This window comes from Salmo salar, chromosome ssa16 (genome assembly GCF_905237065.1).
Source record: "Salmo salar chromosome ssa16, Ssal_v3.1, whole genome shotgun sequence".
NCBI classification, from domain to species: Eukaryota; Metazoa; Chordata; class Actinopteri; order Salmoniformes; family Salmonidae; genus Salmo; species Salmo salar.
Genome location: NC_059457.1, coordinates 46666365 through 46682758, shown reverse-complemented (window position 1 = coordinate 46682758; position 16394 = coordinate 46666365). Strand labels below are relative to the sequence as shown.

Here is a 16394-nt window from a genome sequence, read left to right as displayed (position 1 = left end):
AACATTACTATTGTGCAGCTAATAGGCTGTGTGTTTGTAGATGGACTGTGGTGAATGAACCTACAGCAGCCAAGGTCATATTGGCTGTTCTCCAAACAGCATTTGAACGTTTTTTTGTTTTTTCTATTGTATAGAAATGAAGTAAATTAGTTTCAACTTTCCCCAAAAAATGCTGGGGGGGAACCTTCCCCACCACCTTTTTGGAAAGTTGGAGCTCATTTACTGCATTTCTATATAATAAAAAAAAGTTCAAATTCTATTTGGAGAACAGCAAAAAACAAGCAAAAATAACTCTAGCCATTATGACCTTGGTTGCTGTAGGTTCATTTATCTCAGTCTATCTAATAACACTAAAACACAAACCATGGTTACGGCCCTGTACACTACCACACACATACTCACGTAGGTCCACGTACACACACAAAACCACTGCAGTTATGATCACATTGCTCTCTATTAGGTGGGCCTGGAGTTTGACATTTCTTTTAACTGTGATAAATGATCATCCAGGTTCCAAACTACACGTTTTATAATGATTCTTTCCCCAGTCCTTCTGTACCCGATAAACTAAAAACGAACCGTGACCCAAAAAACAAGGTGAATTTAGTGAATCTGTTAAATGTTTAATTAAAAAAAGATACTTTGTCAGTATCCACTTTGACACATACAGACAGACAAACGGACACACATGGACACAGCCCTTACCTGCGTGGGGGTCCCCAGTGACTGAAGGCAGGGGTTTTCTCTCCCTCTCCTTCCTCCCTCTCAGGTAGATCACTGAGAGCACACGCCAAGATGTTGTTAACCACTGTAATTGACCACTAATTGATTTTAATGTATTGTCCCTGTACGTTCACCTGTTCTGTGTCTACACACTGACTACTTCCTGCTGACCTCTTGCCAGCTCCCCCTTGCAAGAGAGATTTCTGACCCCAAGGGTCTTTTCCCAGTTAACGAAAGGTTAAACAGTGACTGAACACGTCGATTGGAACGTGTGTTTTTCTGTTGCTCATTAGAAAAACTATATTTCAGTCTGGGTTTGGTTAATTATGTTTGTCCCCCATGAGACACTGTAGACGCGGAAGCCTATTTCACTTCCTCAAAATCCCCAGAATGAATCTAAGATAACTCAAGAAATCGGTAATTCATTTTGGTGTTTTTGCCGAGGAAGTTTTAGTCGTGCAATTTTACATCTAATTAAGGTGTTTGATGCAGTATTTCTCAAGTAAAAAAAATGCGTGACATGTTGTCTTATGTAAACAAAGTCGGAGCTGCTGGGCACCGTCTATGCTATTGGATAGAGACCAATCACCACAGCTGATCCCCCCATGTTAGTTGGCAAATGGACATCGTCAAATCAAAACCCAACCTTCATTTACCTGTTGTGAGGCACAAATGTTCCTAACGCCGTTTTAGATGAGACTTTATAACCAAAATGATCCAATTTACACTTTGTAGTCTATTTTGACGCTAGAATAACTGTTTCTGACTCATAATGATGCTACATAGGCCGTTTTCAAAGGGATTCGTTGCTCTTTAAATAACAACCACAGGTGTTGGTGTATGTAGAATGTGTGTGTTGACTGTGGCTCTACAGCGAGTTCTGTTGTCCTACCTGTGTCGTCCTCCTCCCTGGCCCCTCCTCTTTCTCCTCTCTGTGCCAATCAAATGCACCGAGCTAGAGGAGAACACATCAACCATTAGGTATATCAATCTATCCATTCATCAATCAATCACTTTCCTGTACCAGTTGGGATATTGGTATTGCAGCACGATACATTGTTCTGTAACTTTTGATACTGTATTATTATTATGTATCTACCGCGTGAGGATATGACACGGCAAGACATTTTCACAACTTATTCCCACTGTTTATACAATAGCACTGGAAATAACACATCCCTTTAGGTTCCCCAGGCAGAAATGTTCCCTCATACAATATCCCAAACAGTTATTCTAGTGGGTCTGTATAACCATTCAGTTTACACAATTTACTGGGGCGGCAGCGTAGCCTAGTGGTTACAGCGTTGGACTAGTTAGCGAAAGGTTGCAAGTTCGAATCCCTGAACTGACATGGTACAGACCTGTCGTTCTGCCCCTGAACACAGGGAAGCTGATCCTAGAACAGCACTCGTACTCTGAGATGCTTGATACATATGATACCTGTTAAGGTTTGAGGTTAATTGCAGAGTATTTATTTGACCTTTATTTAACTAGGCAAGTCAGTTAAGAACAATGACAGCCCGTGTAACCCACTGTTCCTAGGCTGTCATTGTTTAGTTTAACTTGCCTAGTTAAATAAAGGTCAAATAAATTAAATAAAAACTCTGTAATAAACCTCAAACCTGAACAGGTATCATATGTATCAAGCATCTCAGAGTACGAGTGCTGTTCTAGGATCAGCCTCCCTGTGTGTTCATGTAACATTAGGCAAAACTGACCTGAAATCAGCACTCCTACTCCGAGACACTATGAATACAGACCTTTGCCAAAGGGGGAAATTATAGAGATTTCAGAGTAACGAATCCCGATTGAACTAGTAGGTGATCTCCTATTCCAACGGGCATAGACAAGAGCTGATAAACTGAATTTGGTACAAGAGATGTAGTCGAAAACAGAGTGTGAGTATGAATGAGGCTGTAGTGGACGTGAGTGAGGCTGTAGTGGACGTGAGTGAGGCTGTAGTGGACGTGAGTGAGGCTGTAATGGACGTGAGTGAGAGGCTGTAATGGACGTGAGTGAGAGGCTGTAATGGACGTGAGTGAGAGGCTGTAATGGACGTGAGTGAGAGGCTGTAATGGACGTGAGTGAGGCTGTAATGGACGTGAGTGAGGCTGTAATGGACGTGAGTGAGAGGCTGTAATGGACGTGAGTGAGAGGCTGTAATGGACGTGAGTGAGAGGCTGTAATGGACGTGAGTGAGGCTGTAATGGACGTGAGTGAGAGGCTGTAATGGACGTGAGTGAGGCTGTAATGGACGTGAGTGAGGCTGTAATGGACGTGAGTGAGAGGCTGTAATGGACGTGAGTGAGGCTGTAATGGACGTGAGTGAGGCTGTAATGGACGTGAGTGAGGCTGTAATGGACGTGAGTGAGAGGCTGTAATGGACGTGAGTGAGGCTGTAATGGACGTGAGGACTCTCTCCAACTGCCAACTGACATTTACTCCTGAGGTACTGACCTGTTGCTCCCTCTACAACCACTGTTATTATTTAACCCTGCTGGTCATCTATGAATGTTTGAACATCTTGAAGAACGATCTGGCCTTAATGGCCATGTACTCTTATAATCTCCACCCGGCACAGCCAGAAGAGGACCCCTCAGAGCCTGGTTCCTCTCTAGGTTTATTCCTTTCTAGGGAGTTTTTCCTAGCCACCGTGCTTCTACATCTGCATTGCTTGCAGTTTGGGGTTTTAGGCCAGGAAATCTGCTGATGTAAAAAGGGCTATATAAATACATTTCATTTGAATCACGTTTGTTAGTGCTAGGGAAAAAACAAGTTGGGAAACACTGTCCAATCCTGTGTTTTCAGATCATGGTTCAGATATATGACTGACTCAGGCAACGTCACTGGCGTCACTGCCTGCTATACCATCATATTACCAGCAGAGGGCGCTCCAAGCCTACTAGAGTGCCAGAGGATGAGCAGATCAACTCCATTTCTGAGAATTCATGTAATTACTACAGACATAACTGTAATGACATGTAACTTTTACTCAAACAACTAAAGAGGAGACACTGTCTGACATAAATTACACTAAACAAGGCAGATTACATTCTATTAATTCTGGCATTTCAAACTTTTAGATTTTTTGTGTTTCTGAGTTGATCGTAACTTTTCTTGTGCATAATGTTTCAACCAAAAATAGCTTCTGGACTTCAGAAAAGCTTTCACTAAAAGGAAGAGGTGGCGTAAAAGAGGCCGACGTACGGGAACCCTGACAAATAAATAATTTGCCTCTACCTTCCGTTCATCTGGCAAATGTACAGAACAAACTGAACGAGCTCCGTTCGAGACTATCCTATCAACGGGACCTGAAGAACTGTAATATCCTATGTTTCACGGAGCCGTGGCTGAACAAGGACATGGATAATATACAGTACCAGTCAAAAGTTTGTACATACCTACACATTCAAGGGTTTTTCTTTCATTTTACTATTTTCTACATTGTAGAATAATAGTGAAGACATCAAAACTATGAAATAACACATAAGAAATCATGTAGTAAACAAAAAAGTGTTTTATATAGTAGACACCCTTTGCCTTGATGTCAGCTTTGCACACTCTTGGCATTCTCTCATCCAGCTTCATGAGGTTGAGAGAATGGAAAGCATTTCAATTAACAGGTGTGCCTTGTTAAAAGTTAATTTGTGGAATTTCGTTCCTTCTTAATGCATTTGAGCCAATCAGTTGTGTTGTGACAAGGTAGGGGTGATATACAGAAGACAGCCCTATTTGGTAAAAGACCAAGTCCATATTATGGCAAGAACAGCTCAAATAAGCAAAGAGAAATGACAGCCCTTCATGACTTTAAGACATGAAGGTCAGTCAATCCGGAAAATTTCAAGAACTTTTCAAGTTTATTCAAGTGCAGTGGCAAAAACCATCAAGCGCTATGATGAAACTGGCTCTCATGAGGACCGCCACAGGAAAGGAAGACCCAGAGTTACCTCTGCTGCAGAGGATAAGTTCATTAGAGTTAAATGCACCTCAGATTGCAGCCCAAATAAATGCTTCACAGAGTTCAAGTAACAGACACATCTCAACATCAACTGTTCAGATGCGACTGTGTGAATCAGGCATTCATGATCGAATTGCTGCAAAGAAACCACTACTAAAGGACAGCAATAAGAAGAAGAGACTTGCTTGGCCCAAGAAACTTGAGCCATGGACATTAGACCGGTGCAAATCTGTCCTTTGGTTTGATGAGTCGTAATTTGAGATATTTGGCTCTAACCGCCGTGTCTTTGTGACACGCAGTGTAGGTGAATGGATGATCTCCCCATGTGTGGTTACCGCCGTGAAGCATGGAGGAGGTGGTGTGATGGTGCTTTGCTGGTGACACGCTCTGTGATTTATTTAGAATTCAAGGCACACTTAACCAGCAGCAGTGATACGCCATCTCATCTGGTTTGCACTTAGTGGGACTATCATTTGTTTTTCAACAGGAAAATGACACAAAACACATCTCCAGGCTGTGTAGGGGCTGTTTGACCAAGAAGGAGAGTGATGGAGTGATGCATCAGATGACCTGACCTCCACAATCACCCGACCTCAACTCAATTGAGATGGTTTGGGATGAGTTGGACCGCAGAGTGAAGGAATAGCAGCCAACAAGTGCTCAGCATATGTGGGAACTCCTTCAAGACTGTTGGAAAAGTATTCCAGGAGAATGCTGGTTGAGAGAATTACAAGAGGGTGCATAGCATTCATCGAGGCAACGTGTGGCTACTTTGAAGAATCTGAAATATCAAATAAATGTTGATTTGTTTAACACTTTTTTTGTTACTACATGATTCCATATGTGTTATTTCATAGTTTTGATGTCTTCACTATTATTCTACAATGTAGAAAATAGTAAAATAAAGAAAAACCCTTGAATGAGTAGGTGTGTCCAAGGACCCTGAACACCTCCACCATCAAGAGCATCTTGACTGGCTGCATCACCGCCTGGTATGGCAACTGCTTGGCATCCGACCACAAAACACTACAGAGCGTATTGCATATGGCCCAGTACATCACTGGGGCCAAGCTTCCTGCCATCCAGGACCTTTATACCAGGCGGTGTCAGAGGAAGGCTCTAAAAATGGTCAAAGACTCCAGCCACCCAAGTCAGGTTGTTCTCTCTGCTACCGCACAGCACAGATGCACCAAGTGTGGAACCATCAGGACCCTGAACAGCTTCTACCCTCAAGCCATAAGACTACTAAATAGTTAACCATATAGCTACCTGGACTATCTGCATTGACCCTTTTTGCACTAACTTTGACTCATCACATACACTGCTGTTACTGTTTATTATCTATCCTGTTGCCTTGTCAATTTATTTCTAGTTATATGTACATATCTACCTCAATTACCTGGTACCCCTGCACATGGACTCGGTACTTGTACCCTGTATATATGCATGTTATCATTACTCATTGTGTATTTATTATTACGTGTTTTTACTTTTCTATTATTTCTTTCTCTCTGCATTGTTGGGAAGGCCCATAAGTAAGCATTTCACTGTTAGTCTACACCTGCTGTTTACAAAGCATGTGACTAATATTTTTTTCATTGAGTGTTGGTATTGGTAAACATTTAAACCAATATTGGTATTTGGAAGAAGAGCGGTACTAACTCTGTATTTGTGAGGATGAGTTCTGATCTTCCGTTCCTGGAGTCTGAGTCCGCCTCGCTCTCCCCAGTCTCCACCCAGGAATTCACAGACTGACCTAGAGAGAGCTGATCAAAGAGGGCTCTGGACTCCAGCTTCTCCACAGTACCATCTCCAACTTCCTCCTCCACCTGTCAAGACGGCAAGACAAAATGGTTTCATCCTGTCCCCAGCCACACTCCCACCACCTTCTCCCTAAATAACAACGGTCAGCACTGTGAATGTATTGCAGTAACATGTTTAATATAATACTGATCCAACGGTGGTCTTGAAGACAACATGAGAGACAGCTCAGCGTTCAACGCTATAGTACCCTCAAAGCTCATCACTAAGCTAAAGATCCTGGGACTAAACACCTCCCTCTGCAACTGGATCCTGGACTTCCTGACGGGCCGCCCCCCAGGTGGTAAGGGTAGGTAGCTACACATCTACCACGCTGATCCTCATCACTGGAGCCCCCCAGTGGTGCGTGCTCAGTCCCCTCCTGTACTTCCTGTTCACCCACGACTGCATGGCCAGGCACGACTCCAACACCATCATTAAGTTTGCAGACGACACAACAGTGGTAGGCCTGATCACCGACAACAATGAGACAGCCTATAGGGAGGAGGTCAGAGACCTGGCTGGGTGGTGCCAGAATAACAACCTATCCCTCAACGTAACCAAGACTAAGGAGATGATTGTGGACTACAGGAAAAGGAGGACAGAGTACGCCCCCATTCTCATCGACGGGGCTGTAGTGGAGCAGGTTGAGAGCTTCAAGTTCCTTGGTGTCCACATCACCAACAAACTAGAATGGTCCAAACACACCATGACAGTCGTGAAGAGGGCACGACAAAGCCTATTCCCCCGCAGGAAACTAAAAAGATTTGTCATGGGTCCTGAGATCCTCAAAAGGTTCTACAGCTGCAACATCGAGAGCATCCTGACTGGTTGCATCACTGCCTGGTACGGCAATTGCTCGGCCTCCGACCGCAAGGCACTAGAGAGGGTAGTGTGTACAGCCCAGTACGTCACTGGGGCTAAGCTGCCTGCCATCCAGGACCTCTATACCAGGCGGTGTCAGAGGAAGGCCCTAAAAATTGTCAAAGACCCCAGCCACCCCAGTCATAGACTGTTCTCACTACTACCGCAGGGCAAGTGGTACCGGAGTGCCAAGTCTAGGACAAAAAGGCTTCTCAACAGTTTTTACTCCGAAGCCATAAGACTCCTGAACAGGTAATGAAATGGCTACCCAGACTATTTGCATTGTGTGCCCCCCCAACCCCTCTTTTACAGTCACTTTAACTATACATTCATGTACATATGTACATACTACCTCAATTGGCCCGACCAACCAGTGCTCCCGCACATTGGCTAACCAGGCTATCTGCATTGTGTCCCGCCACCCACCACCCACCAACCCATCTTTACGCTGCTACTCTCTGTTCATCATATATGCATAGTCACTTAAACCATATCTACATGTACATACTACCTCAATCAGCCTGACTAACGGTGTCTGTATGTAGCCTCGCTACTTTTATAGCCTGTCTTTTTACTGTTGTTTTATTTCTTTACTTACCTATTGTTCACCTAATACCTTTTTTGCACTATTGGTTAGAGCCTGTAAGTAAGCATTTTACTGTAAGGTCTACACCTGTTGTATTCGGCGCACATGAAAAATAAACTTCGATTTGAGAGATTGACTTAAGTCTGGTGTGTTCCAGCTGGGCTGGAGTAAAAGCCTGCACACACTGCTGCTCCCTGTTGGCCAGCACTGATGTTGAGGTGGAAGCCAGACATCTGTCGTCTGACTTGCCAAGGCACAATACTGCAGAGGAGTAGAACATTCACCTGCTTCTGAGCTCCAGAGTGGACGGGGGCTGGGGGGACAGGGCCTCTGTTGACCCTCTCCCACTCTCCCCACGACGGTGGAGGTTTTCTGGGGTAGGAGTCCACGGTTTGCCCCTCTCTACCATTCACCTCCACCACGTCCTCCTTTTCCTCTTCATCCTCCTCTTCATCCACTGTCATTTCCCTCTCCTCTCCTGGAGGGAGGGGGATGGTGGTCAGGGTAGGAGTTGGGGTGGGGTTAAGGGTCAAGGCAGGGATCAGAGGTGAGACGTAGCGCGGGAAGCCACTGTCCAGGATCAGCTCGGTTTCGTCCTCTTCCTGTCCAAGGACTTCTGGGAGGATGGAGCCATCACGAAACCCCTGGAGAAACACACATTTGTGTTTCAAACATTCTAATGTACTGCAGTTGTATTGAGTGGAGTGAACCTGCAGTGCAGTTTCCTTTAACTGCAATAGATTGAATTGGGGCCCCATTGTTTTAGGAGAAATGTAAAGGTACAACTGGAGCTATGTAGTCACAATAAGTGCTTCAAGACCAACCTTGTCTGACTGAGAATGTTGTGTGTGTGTGTATATATACATCGCCCTCTAAGTTTATTACTAGAGTACAATCCAACATCCCTCTCAGGTCAAAAGAGAACTCTGGTGTCAAGACTACCTGGCTGTTTTACGCAAACATACATACACACACACACACACAATTAGCTGGGCTAGGTTTTCTCTCTGTCTCTCTCTCACACACACACCCAATACTTGTGGTGGCCTAGCCAAGCTCAGCCAGAGGTACTTAGGAGCTCTGTCCTTATAACGCACTTAAGACATCCCGTGAAGCTGAGAGAGTACTTTTATCACTGCTCTCCCCTCAGACCGTCCCGCCGACTCAGCGCCTTTCATCCCGAAATGGGGAGAAGGAGAGAAGCTCTTCCCAACACCCAGACCCCTCCCCCCAGACAATTTACAGTGAGAAATGTGCCGAGGCTAAAAACTTAATGGTACAATTAGTCTCATTTTTGGTGGATTTACGGCCGGCCGCCACTTTGACTCCCACGCGCCACCATTACATCTTTACTCAAATTCAAGGGTAATATGGGACAGGGAGTGGGGGGGAGGGAGGAAAGAGAAATATAGAGATGAGAGAGAGAGAGGGAAATAACCTTAATGGCACAATTAGTCTCATTTCATTTTTGGTGGATTTACGGCTGACCGTCACTTTAATTCCCACGCGCCACCATTACATCTTTACTCAAATTCAAGGGTAATATGGGACAGGGAGTGGGGGAGGGAGGAAAGAGAAAGAAAAAGAGAGAGGGAAAGAGAGAAAGAAAGAAAGAAAGAAAGAAAAGAAAGGAGAGAAATAAAGAGAGAGGAAGACAGGAGAGACAGACAGACAGACAGACAGACAGACAGACAGACAGACAGACAGACAGACAGACAGACAGACAGACAGACAGACAGACAGACAGACAGACAGACAGACAGACAGACAGAGGGAGGTAGGTAGGTAGGTAGTGAGAGAGAGGGCGAAAGAAAGAGAGAGAGGGTGGGAGGGAGTGAGAGAGTAGGAGATATGGAAAGATAGAGAGGGGGAGAGAGAGAGAGAGAGAGAGAGAGAGAGATGGGAGGGCTATGCATCACTTCTGTAGGGCTGCCTCAACAACTGTATTGATACCAGCACTTAATTAGTGTGCTTGCTTCAGCGTCTATTCAGTCACAATAACTTATACTGAGTGTACGAAACATTAGGAACACCTTCTCTTTCCATGACAGACTGACCAGGTGAATCCAGGTGGTCTTCCCTTATTGATGTCACCTGTTAAATCTACTTCAATCAGTGTAGATGAAAGGACATCCAGCCAACTTGACACAACAGTGGGAAGCATTGGAGCCAACATGGGGGCCAGCATCCCTGTGGAACGCTTGACACCTTGTAGAGTCCATGCCCCAACAAATTGAGGCTGTTCTGAGGACAAAAGGGGGTGCAACTAAATATTAGGAAGATGTTCCTAACGTTTTGTACATTCAGTGTATTTCACTACCATAAAAACACTTTCAAACAAGCAGGTACACACATTTCTTTAGGAAAATGACCTTTACTAGTGTTTGAAAAGTGCTTTAGAAACATACTGCGGTGGTGCTATTATTACTGTCCTCGCTCTGTCCTCTGGAGCCCCAGGTCCCCAAGTCCCCAAGTCCCCTTTGCTCTGGAGCCCCAGGTCCCTTTTCCTCTGTCCTCTGGAGCCCCAGGTCCCCAAGTCCCCAAGTCCCCTTTGCTCTGGAGCCCCAGGTCCCTTTTCCTCTGTCCTCTGGAGCCCCAGGTCCCCAATTCCCCTTTCCTCTGTCCTCTGAAGCCCCAGGTCCCCAATTCCCCTTTCCTCTGTCCTCTGAAGCCCCAGGTCCCCAATTCCCCTTTCCTCTGTCCTCTGGAGCCCCAGGTCCCCAAGTCACCTTTCCTCTGTCCCTTCCACCTACAGCGACACACACAGAGGTGGCAACATTCACTCACACCAGTTCTGTAGGAGATGATACACTTACTAACACCACTTCACGTCTCTGCCATAGACATCAGAATTTTGGGACAATAATATATATATAAAATAATATATAAAAAAAATATATAAACTGTAGAACTAAGCTATTTCAGTATTCTTCAAAAAACTAAAAAGAAATCCAGATGATTGCTTGCATTGAGAAAAGTAAAAAAAATAAACAAGAAATAGACACAAATGCAAAATCAAAAACACAAAGAACAACTTTTGAAATGGTTGATTAAATGCTGCTTAAATGTGTGGATCATCTCTGTCAAATTCATATTAATTTGGGACAATGAAGTTGTATTGTACTGTATAAAAAACATCCCCCAAATCAAGTAAGTAAAGCCCCTGATCCCTCACGTACCACCAGTGGCTTGCGGATGCCCAGGTAGACTGTTCCAGACGGGGCGGCATTCAGCACCTCCACGGCCTGGGACAGGCTCACCGTGTCCAGATAGGTGTTGTTGACAAACACCAGCTGGTCCCCGGGGAGCATGTACCCATGGCGCTCTGCCACACCGCCGGGCACCAGGGAGCGGATGATGATGACCGAGCCTGCCCTGTCCAGAGGGTCCTGCAGAGGGCAACACAGGAAGTAGACACACGTTAGAGTCCATGGAGAGAGAGAGTAGGTGGAGATTCGTTTTTATTCTTTTTATTGAGGATGGGTCACTATTGAGACCAGGGTGTCATTTACAAGGGAGGCCTGTGAACGAACACACACAATTTAATACACATCATGTAAGATAATACCAATACAATGAATACAACAAGATGAATCAAAACAAACAACTCTCACATATCACCTTCCTTAAAATCCATCTAAACAAGCAAGTCTAATTTAAATTTGAGCTGGGGGTATAAAAAAACTAAAAAGAACTAAAAGCATTTTTAAACCAGGTCAGTGGAGACAAGTGGGACCTCCAGAAACAGCCAGTCCCGAGAACAGATCTGAAAATTGCTGGATCTCCAATTTAAACGTGAAATGAGGTAGTATCTGAAGAACCGATTTATATACAAAAAGTAGCCAATGCTGGGCCCTTCTGGTAGTCAGAGATTCCCAGGCAACAGAACTATACAAAACGCAGTGTAATAGACAATACAACAATACTACTAGAATTTCTAAGCAAACGGCTGGAGGTAGGGCTTTCTCCTATAGAGCTCCATTTGTATGGAATGGTCTGCCTACCAATGTGAGAGACGCAGACTCAGTCTCAACCTTTAAGTCTTTACTGAAGACTTATCTCTTCAGTAGGTCCTATGATTAAGTATAGTCTGGCCCAGAAGTGTGAAGGTGAACGGAAAGGCTGGAGCAACGAACCGCCCTTGCTGTCTCTGCCTTGCCGGTTCCCCTCTTTCCACTTTGATTCTCTGCCTCTAACCCTATTACAGGGGCTGAGTCACTGGCTTACTTGTGTTCTTCCATGCCGTCCATGGGAGGGGTGCGTCACTTGAGTGGGTTGAGTCACTGACGTGGTCTTCCTGTCTGGGTTGGCGCCCCCCCTTGGGTTGTGCCGTGAGGGAGATCTTTGTGGGCTATACTCGGCCTTGTCTCAGGATGGTAAGTTGGTGGTTGGAGATATCCCTCCAGTGGTGTGGGGGCTGTGCTCTGGCAAAGTGGATGGGGTTATATCCTGCCTGTTTGGCCCTGTCCGGGGGTATCATCGGATGGGGCCACAGTGTCTTCTGATCCCTCCTGTCTCAGCCTCCAGTATTTATGCTGCAGTAGTTTATGTGTCGGGGGGCTAGGGTCAGTCTGTTACATCTGGAGTATTTCTCTTGTCTTATCCGGTGTCCTGTGTGAATTTAAATATGCTCTCTCTAATTCTCTCTCTCTCTTTCTGTCTTTCTCTCGGAGGACCTGAGCCCTAGGACCATGCCTCAGGACTACCTGGCATGATGACTCCTTGCTGTCCCCAGTCCACCTGGCCGTGCTGCTGCTCCAGTTTCAACTGTTCTGCCTGCGGCTATGGAACCCTGACCTGCACCCTCGACAACTACTATGATTATTATTATTTGACCATGCTGGTCATTTATGAACATTTTAACATCTTGACCATGTTCTGTTATAATATCCACCCTGCACAGCCAGAAGAGGACTGGCCACCCCTCATAGCCTGGTTCCTCTCTAGGTTTCTTCCTAGGTTTATGGCCTTTCTAGGGAGTTTTTCCTAGGGAGTTTTTCCTAGCCACCGTGCTTCTTTCACATGCATTGCTTGCTGTTTGGGGTTTTAGGCTGGGTTTCTGTACAGCACTTTGAGATATCAGCTGATGTACGAAGGGCTATATAAATACATTTGATTTGATTTGCTGCTCTTAAACTACTTGTTACTTTTATTTCTTATTCGTATTTTTTTAACTGCATTGTTGGTTAGGGGCTTCTATGTAAGCATTTCACTGTTGTATTCGTGTGATTAATAAAATTTGATTTGATTTGAAAACAGGCTGTCGCATGCATGTAGACTACATCACCATAATCAGGTAACGGGAGAAGCATTGATTGAACAATCTTCCTTCTACTTTCCAAAGTGAGGCATGATTTATTTCTATAAAAGCAACCAATCTTAACTCAGCCTTTTTGTCCATTTTTCAACGTGTGTTTTAAAAGAGAGTTTATCGGCAATCCAAGTACTTATAATGGGGAACTTTCTCAATTTGGGCTCCCTTCAATGTGCAAATATGCAGGTCCTCAAGGTCATTATTACGAGACCTAGAGAACAACATAAACTTGGTTTTATTAGCGTTTAGCACTAGTTTAAGATGAGTGATTTTTTTATTGAGTCGAAACCATGCTGAAGGTCATGAATGGCACAGAAGTAAATAACTATATGATCCACATAGAGAGGAATGTTACAGGTCAACAGACAGACCAATATTATTTACAGAAATAGTGACGAGAACAGGGCCCAAAACTTTTCATAATATTGAGGAAACTAGAATTGATGCCATCAGAAAGCATACATTGTGTCCTGTCCGTTAGATAGCTCTTCAACCAATTGTAACATGCCTGATCTACACCTATTTCAGACAACCTATGAACAAGTAAGAAATGGTCAACCGTATCAAACACCTTGGACAGGTCAATAAATAAGGCAGCACGTTGTTTTTTATTGTCTAAACCATATAACACATCATCTACGAAAGGGATGGGCAACTCCAGTCCTCAGGGGCCGGAGAGATGTCACACTTTGTCCACATCCCTAGAAAACACAGCTGATTAAACTAATGTCATTCTAAACTGAAGATCATGATTAGGTGATAATTGGATTGAGGTGTGTTAGCTGGGACTGGGGCAAAACTGTGACACCAATCAGGCCCCCGACAACTGGAGTTGCCCATCCCTGATCTAAGAGTTAGACGCTGAAACAGTGCTGTGTCCAAGTCTAAACCCAGTTTGATGCTGATTAAGTATATCATGAGAAGTTTAAAAAGATAGAAACTCTAAAACAAGGCAAGATAGCTTGGAAATTGGACCATAGTTATCCAAGTCAGAAGGATGGAGAAAAGGAGGAGATGAAGAGAGAGAGAGTGATAGCGAGAGAAAGAAAAGAAAGAAATAGAAAGAAAGTAGAGAGAAAGAAAGAAAGAGAGGAGAGTGAAAGAATGAGAGACAGACAAAGAACGAGAGTCACAAACACACACACAGTCACAAGCATGTTCACACTCACATGTTGACACACATGTTGACACTCACATGTTGACACTCACATGTTGACACTCACATGTTGACACTCACATGTTGACACTCACATGTTGACACTCACATGTTCACACTCACATGTTGACACTCACATGTTGACACTCACATGTTGACACTCACATGTTGACACTCACATGTTGACACTCACATGTTGACACTCACATGTTCACACTCACATGTTGACACTCACATGTTGACACTCACATGTTCACACTCACATGTTGACACTCACATGTTGACACTCACATGTTCACACTCACATGTTGACACTCACATGTTGACACTCACATGTTGACACTCACATGTTGACACTCACATGTTCACACTCACATGTTGACACTCACATGTTGACACACATGTTCACACTCACATGTTGACACTCACATGTTGACACACATGTTCACACTGACAAACAGTAAGGCACACGCACGTGGAGAAGAAACAGCAATTACAGAAAAGATGTCTCTGGGTCTATCTTTCACACAAAATGTGACAGATTTCTGACGGGTCACTTCGCTAACAGTAACCACTTTAGCAACATTAGTCGTGTCCTTGAACAGTCCATAGCCAATAAAGCAAAGGAGGTGAATGGAGCTGATCTGGGGAGAAAAAGTTGCTCTGTGTGTGCGTGCGTGTGTTCGTGCATGCATGCACACGTCCTGTGTGTGTGTTCATGAGTGTGTGTGTTTGTGTGTGGCTACGTTCATGTGTGTGTGTGTGTGTGTGTGGCTACGTTCATGTGTGTGTGTGTGTGTGTGCGCGCGTGCGTGCGGCTACGTTCATGTGTGTGTGCGCGCGCGTGCGTGCGGCTACGTTCATGTGTGTGCGCGCGTGCGTGCGGCTACGTTCGTGTGTGTGTGTGTGTGTGTGTGCGTGCGGCTACGTTCATGTGTGTGTGTGTGTGTGTGTGTGTGTGTGTGTGGTGTGTGTGTGTGTGGCTCACTACAGCATCAGTATAGGAATGCAACAGGAAAAAGGCTTGGCACCGCCAAACAAAACTAAGTCAGAAATCACCTGAAAGCAAAACACAGGCTATTCCATGGAGCCTCGAGACATTCTGGGAACACTCCTTAGTTCCTATTAGCCACCGATGTGTTATGAGTTCATTGTGCATTTATATGGGCTGCTATAAGGAGCTATGAGCTGTAATGACTGCTCACAGCAAGTCTTATGATGCTCTTGGCTACACCTTCTTCATGTGATGTACTATGAATGCAAATTGTACGCATTGAAAGTGTCAAGGTGGGAATGCATCAAACCCACACGTTTTCTATCAGACCTGGGTCGAAAAGTTTTTGTGATCTTTGATATAGGCCTAGCTTGCTGCACCATAATGGAACCAATGGAATAGCCCCCAAAGTGCAAAACCCACTAAGATAAATGAAGCAAACCTAAACTATTTAAAAGAAAAACACTTTCCCCACCCAGGGGAAAGTGGTTTGCTGAGTTGGGTTGCTTGCGTTGGGTTGGGTTGCTTGCTAGCTGGGTTGCTTGCTAGCTGGGTTGCTTGCTAGCTGGGTTGCTTGCTAGCCTGGCCCTATGCTGAGCCATGGGGAAGTTGAGAACACTAGCAGAAAGCTCTGCTCGCTCCATCACCATCCTACAGACAGTTAGGTACATTTATGGAATGGCCAAACACAGCCACACATCCCCTCTCAGGCCAAGTGTCACTGGTATCAATCATGGCCTGGACAGCCTGCGCCATAAAACTATAATTCAGCACCAATTTAATGCCTCACACAATATATTAGACGACCCATATGGGTGGCTTTTTATGTGACGAGCACCGATATAAAAGTGATTAACAAGTGGTTATTTATATAAAAACTAAAGCTATTCAAGTGTAATTAGTGGGGAGAGTCAGGTACCAATATGGGAAGACTGAAGTCATTACCATCATGACTCTATCCATGGAAGCAGCAGAGAAAGGGAGTGTGTGTGTGTGTAG

The 16394-nt window shown here is 44.6% G+C and overlaps 1 protein-coding gene across 3 annotated transcripts in view; it reads right to left on the bottom strand.

Annotated features, from left to right (window-relative positions):
- Positions 1–16394, bottom strand: part of LOC106574041 (inaD-like protein) — a 119509-nt gene that overhangs the window by 28975 nt on the left and 74140 nt on the right. For all 3 annotated transcript variants that reach the window (XM_014149556.2, XM_014149560.2, XM_014149559.2), the window contains exons 17-21: positions 11111–11320; positions 8216–8575; positions 6344–6510; positions 1616–1678; positions 706–777 (exon numbers count right to left, since the gene is read on the bottom strand). In XM_014149556.2, coding sequence (XP_014005031.2) covers positions 706–777; positions 1616–1678; positions 6344–6510; positions 8216–8575; positions 11111–11320 — 872 coding nt within the window. The remainder of the gene's footprint in view (positions 1–705; positions 778–1615; positions 1679–6343; positions 6511–8215; positions 8576–11110; positions 11321–16394) is intronic.